The sequence below is a fragment of the Gigantopelta aegis genome, chromosome 2, assembly GCF_016097555.1.
Source record: "Gigantopelta aegis isolate Gae_Host chromosome 2, Gae_host_genome, whole genome shotgun sequence".
Lineage (NCBI taxonomy): Eukaryota > Metazoa > Mollusca > Gastropoda > Neomphalida > Peltospiridae > Gigantopelta > Gigantopelta aegis.
In genome coordinates this window covers 15420656-15445635 of record NC_054700.1, presented here as the reverse complement: position 1 = coordinate 15445635, position 24980 = coordinate 15420656, and the positions used below count along the sequence as shown (strand labels likewise).

General features: G+C 36.3%; 2 protein-coding genes across 3 annotated transcripts; one reads left to right on the top strand and one right to left on the bottom strand.

Annotated features, from left to right (window-relative positions):
* The first annotated feature begins 1870 nt into the window (after positions 1–1870).
* LOC121381908 lies at positions 1871–7288 on the top strand. Of its 2 annotated transcripts, none has more exons than XM_041511329.1 (3): positions 1871–2168; positions 2782–3356; positions 5803–7288. In XM_041511329.1, exons 2-3 carry the CDS (start codon positions 2796–2798, stop codon positions 6169–6171), a joined length of 930 nt encoding a protein of 309 aa, XP_041367263.1. In that variant the 5' UTR covers positions 1871–2168; positions 2782–2795; the 3' UTR covers positions 6172–7288. The 2 variants fall into 2 exon arrangements, with proteins under 2 accessions (XP_041367263.1, XP_041367253.1); XM_041511319.1 differs by having other exon boundaries at positions 1891–2007.
* A 143-nt stretch (positions 7289–7431) lies between these two features.
* Positions 7432–18450, bottom strand: LOC121381919 (calcium and integrin-binding family member 3-like). The gene is made up of 7 exons (XM_041511342.1): positions 18190–18450; positions 16698–16732; positions 14224–14341; positions 12594–12741; positions 12142–12248; positions 11646–11734; positions 7432–10458 (listed from the first exon to the last, which is right to left on the bottom strand). Exons 1-7 carry the CDS (start codon positions 18238–18240, stop codon positions 10437–10439), a joined length of 570 nt encoding a protein of 189 aa, XP_041367276.1. The 5' UTR covers positions 18241–18450; the 3' UTR covers positions 7432–10436.
* Between the last annotated feature and the right edge of the window lie 6530 nt (positions 18451–24980).

The following is a 24980-nucleotide window of genomic DNA, read 5'->3' as shown; positions in this document are numbered from 1 at the left end:
TACTGCAGGGCTGGAATTTTTATAAAATCCACTAGCCATGGGATCAGTGATTTTCAAAATTTACTAGCCACGATTAAAAATTCACTAGCCCTACTTTACTTTAAATTAATACAATTTTACTAAATAATAATAATCAGATATGTCACCTAACGAGGGAGTTAAAGCTTAAAAACGCCTACATTGGGTTTTGGGGTTGAGGTCAAGATATTCATATTTACAAAATAGATGTAACCGCAACATTTGATCTCCTTTTTTTTCACTAGCCGTCGGGCATGGCCATGGTAATTATATACTAGCCCAGCATTGAATATCACTAGCCATGGGAGTGGGGCTACTATAATCTTGAATCCCTGCGTACTGATACATTAAGACCCAACAATAGTAGTGGTTTGAAGTCGAATAAATTCCCCTGAACTGCCTCCTTGAAGTTGATGGAGCTGCCGAAACTTGCAGATTATTTGGAAATAGAATGGCATAATAAAACTACCTGACATTTATTTATTTAATTTATTTTTTAATAAATTTAAAACAAGAGAAATAACTGGATTCAAAAATCAATGGCATGGTATGAGAAGTCTGTTTTACTAAGTTGGACAAATAAATTGTATTACAGTCTCATCATTTTGCAATATTACTTTTTATGAAGTATTATGAGAAGTCGGTTTATTGCTCCAGACGTTTTCAGTTGAAAAGTATTAAAGCTAACGCAGAACAATTACTTTTTGTTCAGTTCATCATATAATTTTGCAATTTTAATGGAAATAGCACAAGTTAAATATTGCTTTGCCATGTGCTTCCAGAAGAACAAATAACAACATCCAAACATGGGTACAGTTATACTTTCCAGCATATGGTTTCGACAAGATCGAACAGAATCTGATGTGTAAAAAAAAAAAAAGGTTTCCTTCGACAATAAGACCTTTAATAACTCATCTGGCGTGGTCAAGCGCTATGAAATGCATGTGCAAATTTGCAGAATACACGTGCCTGCTGGACATCAAGCAGAAGAAAAACGGTTTTGGTAGGAACAGAATCAGATTGAAGTGAATCAGCATCTGTAATCGACGGTGAAGTATGAATTAAGGCTTAGTGGCGAGCGTTAACTGAAGAGCATCAATAATGATGTCTACATAGTTTAAATTTGTTTTGTTTAACGACACCATTAGAGCACAGTGATTAATCATCGGCAGTATTAGAGGTCGTGGTTTCAGCAGATGCAATATTATATTTATAGTAGGTCTAATCTGTGAGAGTCGTACTTTAAATGTGATCAAAGGTGGTCTACACTGCAGTTTCAGGGGTGTGTGCTGGGGTTGGAATCGACTCCCCCCACCCCCCACCCCCGCTCCATGCAGATTAACAACAACAACAAAAATTCCGAGGAAGCATGACCGGACCTTTTAAAAACTTCGCTTGCCAGTCTTGACACCGACCCACCCACCCTGCACAATTTCCTGCGCGCACACACACACACACACCTGGCTGAACCAGGTACATTTCTCGAATTCAACCAATAGGTGCCAGAAACTCGTATTAGAAAATGTCCCAAGAATGCGTCCATTTTAGTGGTTGATTGATCTCGTCGTTCGGGAGGTAGATGGCCGTTGGTACCCATTGATAACGTCATCAGTGACGAAAGGGTACAGAAATAAAGTTCAATGAATTTTATAAGTATGACTGGCTAAAATAATTTAAAAAATTCTTGTACTGACACTCGATTCACTCGTCTCAAGAAAATCAGTCACTGGAGCTTGCTAAAGGTCACTGCAAGGATCGAATTTTTTTTTTAACTTGTGTCAGGAAAAAAAAATCTCCTGCCCGCAACTATCATATGATATACAGGTAACTACAGTTACGTGTGGCCTTATGTGGAAAAGAACGCCGTGACGTCGCACCTTTATGACGTTGACTATTTTTAGACGAGTAAATTTGTTGTTTACGTGACTACAACAATGCATCTTTTTACAACTGTAATAAGTTTTATGTGTATGTTTCTTCAAGGAGTGGGTAAGATTTTTTTTTTTTTTTTTTTTTTTAAATAAAAGTATCAAAAGTAATATTAATCAACAGGTTGTTTTGGAGTTTTTCAATGGGGAGGCCCGTAATATGATTATGTGATGTAGCGGGATGCCGTAGATCAACAAACTCGTTAGACTTTGCATACAGAGGTAAATATAATTACTTGGCTAAGAGTTAGCGCTAGTGTCCTCTAGCGCCAATTTGTTTATATCTTATACCAGCTGGTCTATTAATAATATAAATTGACCAGTGCTACGGCGCACTAGAGCTATTTGGTGTTATACAAGTGGGAAAATTCAAAATACCACTTACTTAATATTTTGTGGTACAAATAATAAGTAACTTTAAACCAATGTGTTATTTAAATATTGATGAGGTCAACCTACTTGTAATCTAAAAAAAGGGAGTAATTTCAGAACTTGTATGTTTTTTAATTAATCAAGAAGTATTTCCTCAACCAGACTATTTTGATTGCTATGTGGTGCACTTAAATTATATAACTCATTTCTCGGGACAGGTTACACAATGCCAAGTAAAAATACCGGTTAGGCCTACTACTTGGGCCATAACATAAGTAATGCAAGATGTTTATTATTTTTTATTTTTTTTATTATTATTATTTTTAAAATTGAGTGGGGTATTTTATATGTTCAGGATACTGGAAATACCGCATGCATGTTTAAAGGGGAAAACAAATATTTTGGGGGCCAGTGAATCAAGTCCTTGAAATAGAATTCTAAATTAATTTCAGTTTATTTTCAGGTGCAAAACCACTTATGCGTTTAGCAAAGACAAACGCTGCCATGAAATTATCAAGAACGGTCAAGATTTTCGACACAGACGAAGCTAAGCACATATTTCTTGACGATGTTAAGTCTTTGTACCCACCCGTTAATGAACAGCACGTGCAAAATAAAGACGGCGACAGTCCTGCACAGCAGAGTGCTGGTGACGCAATACTCTCAGCCAATGAGAATAAAATACAAAACTTAATCTTCAAAGCATTCCATCCTTCGAATAAGTACAAAAAGACGACACGAGAAGGTCGAAGGACAGATGCTGAGAATCCTCCCTCACATATTATGGGTTCATGGAGATCTTTAACACCAGACATTGCACGTATGCGTCGTAATATCGGATTTGACATTGCACGTATGCGTCGTAATATCGGATTTGACACTGCACGTATGCGTCGTAATATCAGATTTGACATTGCACGTATGCGACGTAATATCGGATTTGACATGGGTGACCTGGCCAATGAGGAATGGGAATTAAACTACACCACCCATAGTCCCGAACTTTTGAACGATTCGTACCCTTTGCATGATTTTGAGGTATGTTTCGTTTTGATGAATTCCGTGCTAATATCTAATCGACATTCCAAAATGCTATTCTAGTCATGTATACTTGAACTATCTAGCTGTTAATAATTAATGGGGGATATTTCAGTTCTGAACTTAATGGCATATTGTCACAGACCACTGATGTATTTGATGGTCTAACAAAGTATTACCTGAACAAAAATAATTTGATCTGTCCCTAAATGTATTTCATTCAACCATCTTCATAACCACCACACTCCATTTATTAATGACATTTTGTAAAAATAATCGAATTATGGCAATGGTAAATAATTCAAAAACTAAAATTGCCGAGAGGGTTAACATGGATTTCACTCCATCATGGTTCAGTTACGGTGATGCAATAGCTAGATTTGGTTTCCAACAATTAATGTAATTGTTTAGTTATTATCCATTTTTAGAGAAATACGGTCTCACTACACAGATCACTTCCAGGTGAGAGTTCATTATAGTTCCTAATTGTGACACATGTTATGGTTCACATATTCACTTCTAAGAAATTGTGAAGAATTAAAACAATATGTATGTTTAATGGCAAGCCTTCTGGCTGTATTTTGCCCATGTTATTTTGTAATATTGTGCATCGACCTTTTGGGACATGGGTATATAGCGCAAGTGACAGCCGGAGTGAATCGGTTAATGAACCAACTGTTCGGACCGGTACTACAGCCAGATGCGGTCATATAGCAAAAAAACTGAGACGGAAATGTTCTCAATTTTGGAGTGAAAATAAATGCTTATATAATGTATGTTCGCAATGGTGTATGTTGTTCGTGCCAACGAGAACCCGTTCTATGGGCAATCTTCGCTTGAAGTTGGGCCGTTTAACATGGGTTTCAATGGCAGATGACATCTGTGTAGTGAGACCTACGGTCATTAAATCCGTGACAGAATGGTTAGTCTGGATCAAGTGGGTACGGCGCTGGACTGCCAAATGACATGCAGTAGATTTGAAACCCGCCACTTGACACTTTGTGTTTCAAATATGGTATCTTAGTAAAGAGATTTCGCAAAATACATTAACGTTACTGTTAAAGGTACTGTTAGCTAATTGTTTCTACCTGATCGGTATGGTTAGTGACTTAAAGATGGCTTAGTCTTGAAATAATTGTTTGTCGTTTCGCGCATCAGCTGGGAACAAAGTGAATACTTGCGATATCAAGTGGGTTGGGTTTTTTGTTTGTTTTTTTGCAAATGCCTAGCATCACGATTTTAGATGTCATATTTAGTGTTTGCAACCTTAAACAATATTTTTATCAATGATGTTTTAGCAGTACACCAGTTAAATCGAATATACTTCTATCGTTCTATAAACATGTATCTTCAATACAAAAGTTTTATCAATGATGTTTTAGCAGTACACCAGTTAAATCGAATATACTTCTATTGTTCTATAAACATGTATCTTCAATACAAAAGTGTATGTGTGATGAGTGGGTGGCAGATGATGGAACATGCGTTACATGCCTCTCAATCTCACCCCCACCCCCCATCGCCAGACCTGTAGGACGGGTAGCAGGTGGGGAGGGGCACACGAAGTTTTTTGTTTATCACTGGGTGGCTTCAAACTGTATTTCTCATCTAGAGAACAGAATAGCAATGTTTTTGATGACAAATTTTAGTTATTTGAAAGGTTTTGTTCCGACATACTAAAAGAGCAAAACAAAGTTTTAGCTCCACAAATGGAACCACAGGCTAGCTCCCTCCTGCCCCCCCCCCCACCCCACCCCATAGTTCGAGTCACCTCCAGCCCTACTCCTTATTGATACTGGCATGTGGGGTAAGGCTAGAGGAAAGTCTATTTAATGCTTTTGCAATTGTCGACAACCAAATGGGTGCAAGCTACTGTGTCTAAAATACAAACGTTTTCCTAAATCTGATGCCACAGAGCTTTGGTTAGTTATCAACGCTCTCTTACCAGGAGAAACAAAACGAACCTGCACTGTACTTTCTTGTGCGGACGTATAGGGGCGTCGGGTTTCTTCGTGTAGCGTTGGTACTGGTTAACAACATTTAAGTTTAATGGCATTACTGTAGCATCAGATTTAGGAAAACGTTTGTATTTTAGACACAGTATAGCTTGCAACCATTTGGTTGTCAACAATTGCCAAAGCATTACATAAGACTTTCCTCTAGCCTTATCCCATATATCAATATCAAGAGCTGTAGGTGACTCGAACTACCGACCCCCCGGATTCAAACAGTCTTGCATGCTCCGAAGTAGACCGAGTACTCTGACGGTAAGAGAGCTAGACGGACATTTGGACAGTTATCAACGCTCTCTTACTGGTAAGACATTTCCTGGTAAGAGAGCGTTGATTACTGTCCAAATGTCCGTCTAGCTCTCTTACCGTCAGTACTAGGGCTATCTCCGAAGATCCCGAATTACATTCCTTAATGTGTTTTCCTCCAATTTTAGGTGATTTCACAAGAAGAGGTGCTCCGTGCCAAGCACCTGTACATAAAGAAGGTTCTCATGTACGTCGGCATAACGATTGCGTCCGTGTTCGTCTTCACGGTTATCGCCATATTCTTCATAACCGACCCCAAGTCGTGCATCCTGGCATTTGCCACGGGAAGCCCGTGCTGCCTCGTGCTCTCCCCGTGCATCGTGAAGGGTCTGTCTCAGTTCCTGAACCCGGGGCAGGTGGTTCGAGACCAGATGAACACGTACCTGCCTGGCATGCTCATCGACAGAGACGGGAACATAGAGCTGTATGAGATCACACCCGGGGAGATAGAGGCCGTACAAGTGATGATCAACGACGTCATCGACTTCGTCGCCTAGTGCCTTGACGTGGGTTCGTCCACGGCGTCAAGTACGACCACTTACGGTCAATGTTTTGTGGCATCAAAGTTGATCATCTGCGGGAGCACCAAGGCTGATCCTCCACAGAATGAATGGCCTGGCTAATCATTATTAGCAAGAATGCTGAACAAATACATCACGGTGATCATCTACAATATCAAGGTGAATCATTTACATCATTAAGGTTGATCATCTACAGCATCAATGTTCATGTACATCAAAACTGATTATAATCTACAGCATGAAGGCCAATCATCTACAGCATCAATGCTGATAATTTACGGTGTCAAGTCTGATTATCTATATCAAGGCTGATCATCTACAGCATCAAGGCTGATCATCTATGGCATCAAGACTGATCATCTGCAGCATCCAGGTTGATCATCTACATCACGGCTGATCATCTACAGCATCATCATGGCTGATTATTTACATCAAGGCTGACCCTCTACAGCATCAATGCTGATCATCTCTATCAAGGCTGATCATCTACATCATGGCTGATCATCTACAGCATCAAGGCTGATTATCTTGATCAAGACTAATCATCTACAGCATGAAGGCAGATCATCTACATCATGACTGATCATCTACAGTACCAAGGCTGATCATAGACAACATCAGTGCTGATCATCTACAGCACAAAGGCTGATCATCTACACCACCAAGGTTTTTCATCTACAGCATTAAGGCTTATAATCTACATCAAGACTGATCATCTACACCATTAAGGCTGATCATCTACACCACCAAGGCTGATCATGTACATCATCAGTGCTCATCATCTGCAGGATCCACTGGGATGCTCGAAATAAAATTTACATCAGACCTCAATGTAAGAAAGAGAAACAAAAATATCCAGAATCCAGTAGCTTCCACCTGGCCTGAGCATATTGGATAACTATTACATTTATTTATAGCAGCCATTAAAATTGCTACCGAGATTCCTAAGTTAGCACACATCTTCAAATACAAAGATTCTCATTTTTACAATGTTTGCAGACAGAAAAATGGACATAGTATTGGCCTAAGATGTGGGTTATATTTATGGGCTACTTATGACAAATTTAACACTGAATTACCAGTGTCCTTGACCATGTTTATATCCTTGCTTTTGTTAAAAAAAAACCAGACACAATAATCCTAATAATCCTATACTACTGCCTGGATTAAAAATATTTTTGACTTTTTATGTAATAATAAGATAACAATCAAATATCAGACACAAATAAACTAAGAAATAATAAAATTGTTTTATTTATAAAAATGTAATACATTATTGCACATATAAGATTTTTGTTGGTTCTTAGAATACACACATAAAACAAATAACAAAAAATGAGAAACAATAAAATAGTAAAATGATTAAATAAGATATTGCACATGATTTCTATTTTCTAATGATCAGTCAGGTTGATATAGAAACTTGTAGAATACATAGTAATTAATAGTAAATTGTTACAATGATTACAAAACAATAAACTAACACATGGCACTATGTTGTAATAGTCACAGTTGACATACAGTATTTGTATACATGAATCAAGTTTCTACCCCATCATAAATGAATTTTAAATGACTTTGTATTAAGGAAATAACAGCAGCTAGCCAGATTGTGTAAATCGTTTTGTTACAAGCTTGCCTCAATACATAACATCATTAGCTAAGGACTAACAACAAATTGCACATTTCTGTAAACATGCTAAAAAAATTAGGTAATGTCAATTGGGATTTATTTGTACCCCCCAAAAAATTCTCTTCACCTACATATTAATAACAAAATTTATAATAAATAATACTAATAATAAAATAATAATAAATGTACAGTGAATATAAAGAAAAATAGGATCCGCCCTTTTTTCTAAGTATTGTTAGGTTCCCTGAAACACTTTTTTTTTTTTTTTAATGCTAATGCCAAATTTTAACCCAGCTACAGCTGTAATAGTCATATTATCACTATCACCAGTTATTGTCAGCAAACTGCATCATGTGATAAATTTTAATTTTAATGACTAGTGAAAATTAAATTGCAATAGCTCTGGCCAAATACTGGTATTTATATTTAGTTCTTGAAGTAAGAAAATAACTATTTGACAGTCATAACTGTTAGTTTTTAATTTTCTCTTTAATATAATTACTTTAAAGTCAAAAATTTGCATTAAGACCCATGTACCTTATGTGTATCCTGTCTCTATGACAATAAAATTTATGTGATGTTATTTTAATACTTTATAGGGCTAGCTCACAAATTCTAAAGTGTCTATTAAATTTTAAAAATTGGTAAAAAAAAAAACTAAAACAAAATTTTTAAATATCTATTATTACATGAAATTATTTCACCAAATTAAAATAAAATTCAACAATAGTTTTTAAAGTTCACAACTGGCTAATTTAGCAGGTGGAGTTTGTAAGACAAACCAATGAACAGCAGCCCACTTCTCAAATTTATAATACATTTGTGTGTGACTTATTCAGTGAGTATAGACCAATGATTTCAAAGAACTACATTCAATAGTTAGGTCTCACTACACAGATGAAATCCATGTTAAATTGCCCAACTTTAAATGAAGACTGCCAATAGAACAGTTTCTTGTTGGCACTAACAACATACACCACTGTGAACATACATTATATAAGCATTTATTTATTGCAGTCTTAGTTTTTTGCTATAAGACCACATCTCGCTGTAGTACCAGTCTGAAACACCTGTTCTCGAACCGAGTCACACCGAGCGCTTCTTCTGCTATACACCCATGTCTCAAAATGTCGATTAACAATATTACAAAATAACATAGGCAAAATCCATCCAGAAGGCTTACCATTTAAAAATATTGTGTTAATTCTTCCCCAATTACTAGAAGTGAATTATGTGAACCACACAACATATGTCACAATTAGGATAGTGGACCGTGATCAGTGAACTCTCACCCGAAGTGAACTATGTAGTGAGATCTAAGAAAATATTGTTGGTGGTCTATTCTAAAGCAGGACAGCCACAAAAAACTGATGCAAAATTTATCTGCAACAGCATTTTTATCTATCAGGTATTTATTTCATCATTTTTTTTTTTAAATTGCTATCCAAGATGTTCTGATTTTGAGAGCTGAATAATAAAAAATATAGTTTAGACAGCAACTTTAACAAACCAGACCATTCAAAATAAATATGTACATACATTTAGAACAATCATAATACATACATTTTTCATTAATAAAGTAAAGAGCTGTTAACCAGTTTGAAAAATTAGACCGACAAATGCATAGATTTCAAATAACACAAATTTCACAACAGTGTCACTATTTTAAAATTATAGAAAGATCATCCAGTAAAAGCCCTCGGGCATCATTCTTGAATGCTTTTGCCCTACCCTAACCCCACAACCAAAAAAACTGTTTTATTCCATCTGCTATAAAAACAAAACAAACAAACCCCTTCCCTCCCCTCAAAAAACCTATAAAACCCCCAAAAGTGCAAGGCCATTGTGGACAAAATATTGTGCAATAGAATACATCTCAACAATAAATATATAAATCTGTTTGATAAATAATGCTATATAAAATAGATACCCTGTATGACAAGTTTTGTAAAATAACACAGCAAGCCCACATTTTTCACATCTCCTACAGCCGTGTGACAGGTGTGTCCTTATTTTTACACTGGAAATATCATTACCACAACATCACAGCTCAAACTTAACGATGGCACCAATTGCAATTTCCGTCACTGATATAAACTGCCGTAGGTTGGGAGCACTTTTGTTCTGTTCAATAAAAATTACTGTCAAGCTCAACAACGGCAAAAATGTATACACCTCGAGAACATTATCTGCCAGTACTTAACATTTGTACATTTGAAATATGTCTAAATACTGCAAAATAACCTTTCAGTCATGTTTATTTGCTGCAAAAAGTCACTTTAAAAACAATTGCTGTTGGTGGGTAGTTTCATACATATAAAACAAACTGTAATTGCCATTTACAACAAATTCTTAAGTTTGATCCCTGCAACATTATATTAAGCTCATTTTTCTTTGTGGCCTACTCCCCTTGTTTCAATCATTGGAGATTTTGGGGGAACTTCTGTAAAATATAGTTTATATTTATATATGAAGATATTTTTTGGCAACAAGACTGATAAAAGTCCAGAAACCCAATAAATTGTCATATTCCCCAACAGGTAGTGTAAATCTCAAACAGACATCTCTGAGTGGGTTAATAACAGCAGTCATTTTCTCCAGGAACGGATCATATTCGTATATGGAATGTGCTGAAACAGAAAAGGTAGAGGTTAAAAAACAAACAAAAGAAGAGATTAAAAAAGGTCACGACGATTAAACTAGGTCTCAATAATGTTATGAAAAAGAACAGTATGTGTAAAGTTTGTTTCATTTAATGACACCACTAGAGCACGTTGATTTATTAATCATCGGCTACTGGATGGCAAACATTTGGAGATTTTGACATATAGTCTTTGAGTGGAAACCCACTACATTTTGTCATTAGTAGCAAGGGATCTTTTATATGCAGCATCCCACAGACAGGATAACACATACCACAGTTTTTAATGTACCAGTCGTGGTGCACTGGCTGGAACGACAAATAGCTCAATTGGTCCACCGACGAGGATTGTTCTCAAACTGACCGTGCATCAGGCAGATGCTTTACCACTGGGCTACATCCAGCCCTCTGTAAGTGTAATGACTCCCCAGTATATTGTTTTAATCAGTGACAACCAGAACCACTGTTACATCTGGTCTAGAGCATTAAAATTAACATTAGAGAAGAAACCCAGTTCTGCCACATAGGTTACTCCTTTCAAATAGAAGCAGAGGTTCATTTAGATGCACTTTCCCTCACAGACAAGACCGAACATAACATGACTTTTGATGTATCACTGGGCCCATATTTTTAAAGCTATCTTAGCATTATGAAATTGTAACACCATTGTAATCTATGATGTCATTATAGCCTGTGCACTGGCCTCGGTGGCGTAGTGGTTAAGCCATTGGACTACAGGCTGGTAGGTACAGGGTTCGCAGCCCGGTACCGGCTCCAACCCAGAACGAGTTCTTAAGGGCTCAATGGGTAGATGTAAGGCCACTACACCCTCTTCTCTCTCACTAACAACTAACCAACTAACAACTAACCCACTGTCCTGGACAGACAGCCCAGATAGCTGAGGTGTGTGCCCAGGACAGCATGCTTGAACCTTAATTGGATATAAGCACGAAAATAAGTTGAAATGAATGAATAGCCTATGCTGTAGTGATGTCATAACCTAAGATAGCTTTGAAAATCCATAAGCCAAGTTGGCATTAAAAAAACCCACCCTGAGTCTCTTGAGGTTAATTGATCCCATATCAGGCGAATTCTCTTCCACTAAGCTATATCCCATCCCCTTTACCCCTTAAACAATAATAGACAATTCCATATAACAATCATTGCTGTACATACTTGAGGAAATCTGGAGCCCGTGAAATGACATGCTCAAACTCTATATACGACAAACATCCATCATCATCCAAATCTACCTCTTCCAAAACCTGGAGAGAAAAACAAACAATATATAAACTGTATAATATTAACCAAATATGATGTTATTTTTTTATTTATTGAACATACATGTATCAGTAGGGATGTGAACATAATTCCACAATTAATATGAGGAGCGATTTTTCATTCTGGGTTTTTTTTCAGAAATGAAAGTGAATCATTCCTTTCCTTTTCAACACTATGGCATGGGTGGGGAAATCCCTGAAATGGCTGCAAAATGGTATTTCAGAGACTCTATATTTTAAATTTTTTGGGGGGGCATGCCCCCAGACCCCCAAGTGTCTTTGCATCTTCCATGCTTGTTCATTCCAAGAATTCATCTGCTCCTTTCCACACAAAAGATCCTAGCTACGGCCCTGGAGTTAATACACAATTAGCCACTGAATACGAAACCTACTTTGTCAACCACAAATGTGACTTCGTCTTCGTTGAGCTCTCCTGCTGTCAGCGCACTCAGTGTTTTCTCCAAGTCCTCTTTACCAAGACTGTTGTCATGGTCAAAATCTGAATTTAAAAACCCCCACAATTATGTAAGTTGAAATACAACAAAACTCTTCATCAGATTAGAAAGTATAATATATATTAAACGATTAAAATATAACATGCAAAAAGCCTTCACAGGGATCTCACGCATGAAGGGTTTTATTTTTTAAAATCCACTGTATTAATGGATTAAAAATTAAGTTGTAAAAACATTAAGTCAGCGTAAATTCTGAAGAAAATATCAATGTATGTTACCTACAGTGGTCAACAATAAGTCATTTCATTGTTGGTCCACTATACTTTTTGCCGGGCAACCCATAAACTAATAAAATTCTGAAAACATCAATATATATTAGCATATTTTACCATAAATTCTGAAAGCATAAACAGTTTTGATGTCACGTGGAGCAGCCTCACTGAATATGGAGAACATGTCGAGGAAGTCATCAAAGCTCATGTCTCCAGTGCTGTCGTCGGAAAACACTTCACAAATCTGCCGACGGAACGGGTTTTCCTGTAGAAAAAAACACAATATTTATTTATTCACATCACAGCATATTTATAAAACTAAGCACTAAGTTGTCCAGTTCAAAGTACATGTAATTACAGAGTATTATTCATCGGCTATTGGATGTTAAACATTAGGTAAGTTTGACTTAGTCTTTAGAGGAAACCTCCTACATTTTTTCATTATCTGCAAGGGATCGTTTGTGTGTATGTGTGTGTTGTGTTGTGTGTGTGTTTGTATCTATGTGTGTGTGTGTGTATACTTTCTCACAGACAGGACACCACATACCAAAGCCAATGATATATCAGTTGTGGAGCACTGGTTTGAGATGGGAGAGGGGTGAGAAATTAATTCTATGACTCTAGCACCTCCGGTGAACACTACTAACGGAAGGAAATGAAGGAAGGAAGAAAATGTTGTTTTTTGTTTTTTTTACGACACACTCAACACATTTTATTTACGGTTATGTGGCGATGGACATATGGTTAAGGACCACACAGATATTGAGGGAGGAAACCGGCTGTTGCCACTTCATAGGCTACTCCTTTCAATTAGCAGCAAGGGATCTTTTATATGCACCATCCCAAAGACAGGATAGCACATACCACAGCATTTGATGTACCAGTCATGATGCACTGGCTGGAGTGAGAAATAGCCCAATGTAAATGATAGGGATCGATCCCAAACCGACCACACATCAGGTGAGCACTGGGCTACGTCTCACCCCTTCTGGACTGGAGTTTATCGATTAGTAACAGTAAAGTAGGCCTCTGAGAACTAAAAGTTTGCATAACCCAAATATGGGTTACCATTTTTTCCCCAGTTAGCCCATTTTATATTGCGTAACCCATTACAAATATATCATTATGTGAACAGTGACAATGTAAAATATTTTTAATGTCTTTATTTTTGGGGGGTTGGAGAGAGAATTAAACATGGGTTACACGAACGATGCACAAGCGAAACGATTGTTCGCACAATTTTCAGAGGCCTGAGTAAAGTGGGTGTACATCGCCTCATATAACTGTTAAAACTCGCTCTAGGTAAGCACCAGTACTGGGGTATGAACCCAGTACCTACCAGTCTTAGAGTCAATGGCTTGTTCCAGACTAGATACGGTTTCAATGATTATAGTGTAAAGATACATGGCTCTTGTTTTTATCCAAGTACCAACATGAATTGACAGCTGTCTGCAAAATGTGTGATGTAACTAATTTATGAGATCCAGCCATAACATTTTATGGGTCTGATTAATTGCTCCTCTAACTTAGATGATATAGGTGGCCATTTAAGATATTACCATATCAATACCATATAAATTCACATGCCAAGGGGAGCTAAAAATTACTTTTCTTGAACTAATCTCTTGAACTAATCTCCCCATAAACAGCAAGGTCTGTAATTCCTGCAATTAACTGCTTACATGTATTTTACATCTTACCAGTAATCTTTCACCTGTATTTACTTATAAAACAAGAATATACTTGCCTTCAGTTCTGGCATATTTTCAATAATGTCCACAGGGATTTTCAGTTGACTACTTTCATTACTGGTCATGTCAAAAGGGATTATATCTGGGGCCAGTTCTTGATACCTCCGGAAAATCCTAAAAATAAAGAGAATGATAAAAACATTAAGTCATACTGAGTACTTACTGGAAGGACGGCTTGCTTGATGTGCAATGGGTCGGAAGATTGATATCACTCAATTGATTTTGGGGGTTTTTCTGTTCCTACTAGTAGAAATATACATCAATGGCTGTGGTATGTATTATCTTGTTTTGGGGAAACTGCATATAAAAGGTCCCATGCTGCTTTATTATTTGGAGTAGCCTATGTAGCAGACATCTTTTTCCCTCTATTAACTTAATATCGAAATAACCATAGATGTTCTAAAGACACCAAACAGCCATAGTTTACAATGTGTTGAGGTGTTTTGCTAGACAAATATTCCTTTCTTTTCCCAAATACTAAATCATGGAGTCGAACGTTTAGTAATTTTGACAAGTTAGTCTTCAGGGGAAATCTTCTACATTTTCCCCATTAGCAGCAAGGAATCCTTTATATGCAATTTCTCACAGACAGAACAGCACATACCATGGCCAGTTGTCACATGTGGGGTATTGGTTGGGGTGGGAAAACCAAGGGGATTCTGTCCTTCGATACAAACACCTCAGGTGAACCCTCAACCAGCTAGATTAAAAGACTCCACAATATGTGGTCATGTGAGACACAAAAAATACACCCGAGGTGGTGGAAATTTTGACCCAGGCAAGAGGCTTTTCCAAGTTCCAGGGTATAATTTCTACAGAGGGTGTACTTTTTCTATCTCACATGACCACATATAATGGGAGTCTTTTTCTCCGATCCATTTAATAAATAAACAAAGGTGGCTGAAAAAAAGTAACTTCTTTACCATTTTATCATAAATAATCTGCATTGTCATATTTGCCGCATCCGTTTCATATGTTAAATATAAATTAACACTACAAATTAACAAGCTTTTATAATGAAGGTTTTAATAAAATACTGATCTAAAACTAACCAACTCGCATTGATATGACATCATATTATATTACCAACAACACAATACTCTCCATGTTAAACACAATGACATCATAGCCTATACAAGATATTTATTCCATATGGGCTGACGTCATGGAATGGATCTGTCTTGCATAGCCAGGCATGGGAAACAGGAGCCTTATTAATTAAAGCCGTCACAACCACATTACATGTAATTTAGTATACTGTTATTAGGAAGGAAGGAAGGAAATGTTTTATTTAATGACACACTCAACACATTTTATTTACAGTTATATGGTTATGGACCACACAGATATTGAGAGAGGAAACCCGCCGTCGCCACTTAGTGGGCTACTCTTTTGGATTAGCAGCAAGGGATCTTTTATATGCACCATCCCATAGACAGGATAGTACATACCACGGCCTTTGTTACACCAGTTGTGGAGAACTGGCTGGAACGAGAAATAGCCCAATGGGTCCACCGACGGGGATCGATCCTTGACTGACCGTGCATCAAGCGAACACTCTGCCACTGGGCTACGTCCCGCCATTATACTGTTATTATTAAAAAAAAACATTTTTTTTTTTTTTTAAAGATTTATTGCCCCCAGAACATATACTGTTATTACTTATGTTACTGTTTTTATTGTACTAAGTCTTTTATATCTAAATAACACCCAAATGATCAAGATGGTGGTGTTTTTGTTTCTGTACATATATGTATGTCAAGATCACTGGCGAAGGAAGTGGGGGTGGGAATGTGCTCCCCTTACTGTTTGGCACCTTCATATGCCACTGATGATATATATTAACCTAGTAACCTGAACGACCATTACTTCTCAAAATATTTTAATGCCTGTCAATGTGATGATAAATTCTGAATAAAAAATATTATTGGTAGTATATAATCTTACGGCAGAGATGAATTTTACTTGTAGAATGCAGGAAATTGCATTTCAGGACATCTAGTTTTCAAAATTTACTGAGGAAGCATACCCCAAACCCCCATAGGAACTTTGCTTTGCACCCTCGATCTCAGTCAGCTCTTTCTCCCCCCCCCCCCATTGTTTACTTGCTTCCGCTGCGCCTGAAATTATAAAATCCATACTCCACTGTTATTGAAAATGTTAACTGTAATAATTATTCATACATTCTACATTGTAGATCTTGACATACATGTGAAATTGACAGTGGTTTTGATTTATTTCCATGCGTATGTAAAGAAAACTGATAAATTAATGCATAAAGGTATAATTTGTGTGGTTGACATTCCTGTGAATTTGAAAATGGTGCATAGTCCTAATAATTCACCATCTTAAGTTCATTTCCTAACCAACTGTAATCAAATGTTGGTAAACCGAGTCCCATCACTACCTTCATGTACCTGTAAGACTAACAATACAAGTATATTAATGAATTAAATCAATGACAGCTCACCTCAGTATATCCTTCCGTGTGAAAAAGGTACAGTCCTGAAATAAAGAAATGAAAAACTAATTTTGTAACTGAACATAAGCTACAATATTAAATATATTAATTTTTAGTATTTAATTATGATGTGCAATGCCTGTATGTAATATAAATTTATGACATTTAGAAATATGCTGAACAAAACTCTGTACACTTTTGTAAACTATATTTATATGCAATAAAACTGATCTGGCATATACGTAATGTAATATTTAATTCTTTATCCAATTTATATATCAAAGATAATAAACGGACATTAGCTGTAATCTAAAATATTAACCAACTTTGGTGTTCGATTCAAGATCACTTTACTTCAGTATTCTGGTTATATTAGTCAGAAATAGTTAGTCAGGTCAGGTCAGGTCATAGGGTTTAACGTGCACATTCAGAACAGGCTGTTGTAGAGCATGCCTATTATGGGTAAAGGTGTCGGCCTGGGCCGGCTCCTCCATACAGGACAGGAATAGTTACAGTGGTAGCCCTTTAATATTTATTGCCACAGATTACAAATTTATTGTATTGTAAATTAGGGTTCTACCCTGTGTTTACAAGGAAAAAATGTTTTATTTAAATAATGATGCACTGAACACAATTGTATTATGTTGTATGGCTTAAACGTATTAAGGTCCACAAAGATAATTAGAAGAAGAAACATACTGCCACCACTACATGGGCTACTTAGTTAGGTTACGTCAGAGGGTTTAATGTGCACATGCAGAGCAAGCTGTTGTAGTGCCCACCTGTCGTGGGCACAAGTTCTTGTGTGAGCAAGCCCTTACATCAAAGACAGGATTATTATTAAGCAGCAAGGGATCTTTAATATGACAGGATAGTACATACCACAGCCTTCATTACACCAACTAAGGGTTTTATGTGCACATTCAGAGCAAGCTGTTGTAGTGCATGCCTGTCATGGGCACAGGTGGCAGCCTCGGCCGGCTCCTCTATCCAGGACAGGACTGTGAAGCACTGGTTGGAACAAGAAATAGTGCCATGGGCCCACCAACAGGGTTCGATCCCAGACCAACCATGCATCATGCAAATGCTTTATGACTGGGCTACATCCACCCCTGTTCTGTGTTCAGTGGCAGCAAGCAATCGGCAATTATTTGTCAGACAATGGTTTAACATGAAGCACATAAACCAGTCTAAAAAAAACATTTTTCTGCAGTCAAAATGAACTGAATTTAGAATCACCGTTAGATTTTATTTATTTTGTATATGTGGTTGCCATAGTAACAAAAATAGCAACCTGATGTTGATTATCGATAAGCTGTAATCACTTTTGTGAGGGGTTATGGTGGTGTGTGATTTTAAACACTGCATAAATATTTTACCATTTGTTACTTTTTAATAAGTTGCTTATTTCGTCATATCATGTGTAAATGACTGTCGCCATATAAATAATAAAATGCGTTGTCCCATTTGATGATTTGTCTTGTCCTGAAGTGTAACTCACCTGGTAGGCCTCGAGTTGATCTTGTGTAAAGGTGGTTACTGTATTACCCATATTTAATGATAAAGAATACACCTATCTGACATTGTTTGCTACTGATAAAGGTTGGGTTCATTGCAGAACCCAACAATGTGTAGCGGGCTCGAATCTACTTTGACAGTCATAAGATCCATGACATCGGTAATCAAACAAAGTAGTATGTAGGTCACGGCCGCTGTAGTTGGTTCGTTGGAAATTCCTACGTTGATTTCTCCGGAGCATCGTTCCAGTATAGCCCGAGTACTCTTGACTGTAAGAGAGATAGACGGACATTTGTAATGAGAGCGTATAACTGTACAAATGTCCGCCTAGCTCTCTTACAGTCAGAGTACTCGGGCTACGTTCCAGTACAGCTAAACAAAAAGAGTTTGTTTTGTTTAACGACACCACTAGAGCACATTGATAAATTAATCATCGGCTACTGGATGTCTAACATTTGGTAATTTTGACTCGTAGCCATCAGAGGAAACCCGCTACATTTTTCTATTAGCAGCAAGGGATCTTTTATATTCACTTTTCCACAGACAGGATAGCACATACACCGGATTTTAGCCAGTCGTGGTGCACTGGTTGGAACCAACTGTTTATTGCTTTGTAGACGATTCTTTAGCTTCGATTTTCTGTCATGTCGGGGGAGTATGCAGGTCATCTGAATTTGTTAAATGAATGTTTTTACCGTTCTGATTCTAGGAGAAATGCAATATAACCTGCTATTAGCTAATATATATATATATATATATATATATATATATATATATATATATATATATATATATATATATATTAGATTTTAATGTTCACTTGTTCCACTGCAACACACGGATTCCATGAAACGTTATGCAGCCCTAATTATTAATGTCAAAACTTAGCTTTGGTTGACAAGGGACAGTCACCCACATTCTGGCCCGTATGTTTCGTTGGTTAGGCTCGGTTAGTCTTCAATTTAAAGATGGAGAGCTTCAGTAGACCAATGGTAAATGATGACATATTTACACTTTTAAAGTTAGCAGATGACGTAAAACAATGTTTTAATAATAATAATAATAATAAAAAACTAAAACTAAAACAAAAAAGGAACACCTAAATAACTATATACTCTGACAGTGTTCAGGCGTGGATCCAAGGGAAGAATGCTGGGATGCGCGCACCCCACAACACCCCACCCCCCCCCGCCCCCATGTATTATACTGAATTAAGTACTTTGAATATTCAGTTTTAGCAGAAGAATTGTTTTGTAATTTCTTGGTCAACTTGATATTTCTGTGAAAGATTATTATTTAAATAATAAATGTTAGTTTACTTTTTAAATGTTACATTACAAATTTTAGTTTATTATGCAAATATTATATGTGGAAGTTAGTGTTTTACAGCTATTTATCACAAATACATGTACAAAAGCAAAATGTGGCACTTTGAGAAGGCACGTATTGGGGTATTAGTCAACAATCATTCTCTAAATGAACATTCCCAGTCTGGAGCTCCACGCGGTTTGTTTCACTTGTGCACACTGCACGTTCTTTCGCGGCTCGACTTGGCGATCCTTCATTTCGTTTTTTTTTTCTTCAGCGAAATGAAGTTTTCTACTGGGATGTATGCGGCCATTGGAACTGATTGAACGCTGGAACGCTTCTCGTTTCGACAGTCTGCACCACCAGGTTCAATTCCTTTTTAGAGAGATTCCTTGCCTCCACGTCATTTCTTCGTCTGACTATGTTGACTTGTTGTTTTTTCGTGACTCGTATGACGGCCATTCTGCAGAACGCCACGGTTGTTCGCGTTTAATCTCTACATGTCCGAGCCTGTCCTAGCAGCACTGGAAGATTGACCGCCCCCAATCTAATTAAAATTAGCTCCACTATTACATGTGGATCTAAAGACAGCCAGTTGGAGCTCATGTCCACCAATCAAAACCTTACTTGCAGAATTCTGCCAGTGATTTAAAACTAACAACACTGCGTAGTCCCAATGTCCAGGTAACATTTCGTCTGTAAATAATAATTTAAATATTGACCAATCACACTTCGCCTTTTATAACGTTATTTGGGAGCATACACATTCTAAAAATATCGGGCGAGTCTATTTTAGTGACCGCAGTACAGCGAACCATACCAAAACGTATGGGGTGGGTTATCAGTCTTAAATTTTACATTAAAAAGTATTTATTTATTTATAAAATTAAAAAAAACTATATCAGTCTTCAGTTTTACATTACAAATTATTTATTTTATAAAATAAAACATGTTTTAAGGCATTCGTAATTCACACGAAACATGTATACCCTCAGGATAATTCGGAATGTTTTCAAATTATTTTTAAATCACTAGCAGGATTCTGCAAGTAAGGTTTTGATTGGTGGACATGAGCTCCAACTGGCTGTCTTTAGATCCACATGTAATAGTGGAGCTAATTTTAATTAGATTGGACCGCCCCACTCTAAGAAGAAATAGGAAGCGGGTTCGGCCCCTACTACTCTTTTCTGGACTTGTTTTATTGTGATACCATCTCGTATCCTCCGGAGTCGGGCCCGTCCGCACCACTATACCAACCCATGACGACTGAACTATACCCTAGTCTGATTCACTCTCTCGTTCAGACGGATCCGGCTTCTCAAGATCTGTATTTCAGCACAGTACTACACCTTCAACGTCTATTGACTGTCAATCTAGGGGTTTTCTCGATGAGATGCAACCCATCTCGTCCCTACAAGCTGTGCACCCTAACGGCCTTAACGAGACCACTCACGTGGACATATAGATCGGATTTAAAAACTTTTAGACCTTCGTTCAAAAGTTTATGTTGAAATTACTTTCTTTCTTTTTAAATTATTAAATAGTCCGATCCTCTCTTCTTTTTTTTTTCTCTTTTTTTGGGCTGTCCTTCTAAAATGCTCCAAATTATATAAATATTCGACCGAGCAGTCAATTCTTTTTATTTTTGGCTTGTAACTTTTTTTTTTTTTTTTTTTTTTTTGAAATTCTATTAACTTTTTTTTTACTTAATTGCTATTTTCAAAATTCTGCCCATTTCCAACTCTACGCCCTCCCCCCCCCCCCCCCATCCCGAGTCAGGCCACATATCTTATCTAATCTTTTTGACCACCCGATCTAATCTAGCGACCAAATTTAATGAGTAGAATTTTCTTTATTAATTATATTAATTAGAGATGCGCATGAAAATTTAATAGGCCCACTATAGGAGAAGCCACGGTGACGTCACATGTTTTGATCACATGGTACCGCGTGAGCGCTGGTAGGCAAGAAACCAGTTGACAATACTGGCATTAGTAGTAATGAACAATCGAATGTTTTTCCGTCAATTAAATCAGTGTAGACTAGTTTTGATGAATGGTATTTTGTCATGGTAATTTCATACGTTGTTGTTAGATGCACAAGTCACTGTAGTAAGGATTATGAAATTAGTTTCATCAAATACAGTGGAAGCGAAACGTTGAACAGTTAAAGCTGACAACAATCAACTTTGCCCATCCCACAACGGAGATCGTCATTTTATACAAGGTTTGTTGTATGTTATTCATTCGTAATACTAATACACGTCAGTATTTATTGAAATGAAAATTGAAAAGATAATAAAATAAAAAATAATAATAATAAAGCCCCCCACCAAACTGACATGGAAACAAAGTTACCCTGTGAACAGTAGGCCTACCCAGTCAATCGACAAACAACGTTTTATGTAACTTTTTGTTTGTATTGACAGATCCATTATAGTGGGTAAAACAAAAATCTGAATATATTTTATATTGTATTATGCCATAAAATATGTAGGTGGCTGGAGTATTTATATTTTTAATTAAATAACAGGGAGCTGTGTGTGTGTACGTGTGTGTGTGTGTGTGTGCAATCAAGCATATATATATTGTTTCATATGAAAATGGTTGTGAAATATTTCCATTTATTAATTATATTATATGTTAATTATAATGTTTACTTTTTTTATTGAAGAAGTGATCCACAGGTGTATTTGTAATGTGTAAGTTGATTTTTTAATAATAAAATAAAAGGTATAAACATTTCAGGGTGGGATATCAGGTGTATGAAATCATTTGTTTGGGATTAAAAATAAATAAATACTAATAATAAAACTGGATATTGATCCACAAGTTGGTGATAGCCATTATATTTTATTAAAAACAAAAATTATGTTACATGCATTTATTATATAAGTTATCTGAATTTGTTTGCAGGAAATAAAGAAAGAAAAGGGGAGCTGATTGTATTTATAAGTATTATTGTCATCAGTGACAGATGTCAATATGTCTTCACAAATACATTTATGTGTATTCAAATATTTCAATAATATTCAATATACACAATATAAAACTTTCATACTTATATATCATAGAAATTTACCAATTTTCTTATTTTTTTCCTAGGTATCAGTGATCCCTGTTTATGGACAAAAAGAGAACCGGCAACTCTTGGATGAAAAATGGGCCTTTCACGATGAATTAAGGGCATTTAAGTTTTAGGGTGAATTAAGGGATGCTAAGGAGAACACTGGTATCAGATTCAGCGATTCTTTTCTACAGTATCTCATGTTTCTGTGCATAAGAGGGATACCAGAACTTTTTTCACTGACTTTCCAAACTACCATGTGCAATATTATTGGGGCTATTCAGTATGTGATGATGACATTGATAACACACTGACTTTCCAAACTACCATATGCAATATTATTGGGGCTATTCAGTATGTGATGATGACATTGATAACACACTGACTTTCCAAACTACCATATGCAATATTATTGGGGCTATTCAGTATGTGATGATGACATTGATAACACACTGACTTTCCAAACTACCATATGCAATATGATTGGGGCTATTCAGTATGTGATGATGACATTGATAACACTTGGATTTAATCTTTTTTTACCAGGATCTCGATTTTCTAATAAAAACAGACTTTACAAAATCAATAAAATTATATCGAGAAACAGTAGACAACACATATTTATTATTTTCTTTTTCTATTATCATTATAAACCAATGATCAAATGATATTTGCATTGTGTTAATGTGTGTCTTACATTAAAACATTGTATTGTTACCATTTACAGTAATTTGTTGTTTTAACTGGTTTATTAATCAGGTTGAAAGTGATAGCCTTTGAAACTGTGCCTCTTGTCAAAGGTAACTGACACTGTTTTAGATTTGAAAGGAAGGAATCTTTTATTTAACAATGCACTCAAGTCATTTTAATTACGGATATATAGAGTCGGACATGTTTAGGGATCACACAGATAATATTAGGGAGGAAACCTGCTGCTGTCACATAATGGATTACTCTTTCCGATTAACAATAAGGGATCTTTTATATGCATCAGCCCACAGACAGGATAATAAATAGTGTAGCATTTGTTACACCAGTTGTAGAGCACTGGCTGGAATGAGAAATAGCCCTATAGGACCACCAACAGGAATCAATCCTAGATCGACTGCATATTAAACTATGTCCTGGCCTGCATGGGATTAGGCGATTAAAATATTAATGGCAATTTTTATGTATATATATATAAAAAAATAATGCTACAAAATGTTCTGAAGATGGAACCACAAAGGTGAGGGACCAAGTAACTTTGAGATGTATCCGGTTTAAAAGGCTAAGTTCTGTACTAATATTTAAAAAGGGATGCTGTAGCTAGAGGGAGCAATGTATGTGTGGTCGTGGAACATGTATGGAAACTAAATTTAGGTTCCTCCATTTTAATACAATGTGTTAATATGTATCCGATATCAGCAAGTTTAAGGAATAAAAAAGGACTTGATAAAATTAATAGTTTTAAAGTTTTTGTAAAGTTTTCTAATAAGATACTTGCTTAAATTTATTGTTGATGAAAAGCCTTACAAATGAACCAGTAGACAAGTCTGATGTGTTATATATATATATAACTACTGTCTATATATTGTCTACTGGTTGTTCATTTGTAACAAATGTTCATATATATATATATATATATATGTGTGTGTGTGTGTGTGTGTGTGTGTGTGTGTATCTATATGTACATATATATGTATATGTATATATACATATATGCATATATATATATATATGCATATATATATATATATATATATATATATATATATATATATATATATATATATATATATATATATATATGGGTTATTTAAAATTGTTAAAAGAAATAATTTCCTTTAACAAAGTGTAGGCCAATTATTTCTTTTAAACAGTTTTAAATAAAAAATATAGGCCTACTCGTTTTATTTTATTATTTTTATTTGTGTGTGCGCGCGCTCGTTTGTAATGCTTTACTTGAAATATGGACCAGACGCTTTAAAAATACATGGACTAAAAATATTTATTCAGGTGAAAAGAAAAAAGAAAAAAAAGGAAGTTTGCTATAGTTTTGAACTCGGTCAATCGTCAAATTGTATGGGTGGAAAGAGTACATGTAGCTATGTAGAATAGCGTTCCCGTGCTACAAGCGGTAATTTAAGCACGTGTTGGCCATTCTTTGCTATTCACGCTACGCTAGTTCGCTTTGTTACTAATGGCCATTATGATAGACTTCTGCCTACCAGATGCGCGCGCATGCTGATACGTGACGTCACTTCCCTAAACACATGGCTTCTCCTATTTAATTTTTGGATGTAAATTTCAAAATTGTCCGCTTAATTTTTTTTTCTGTCCCGGGACACGCCCCTGGCTATCCAGAGACAGGCCCCGGGACGGACATGCTCGTAACTCTAGTGGTATATGATCATGTAA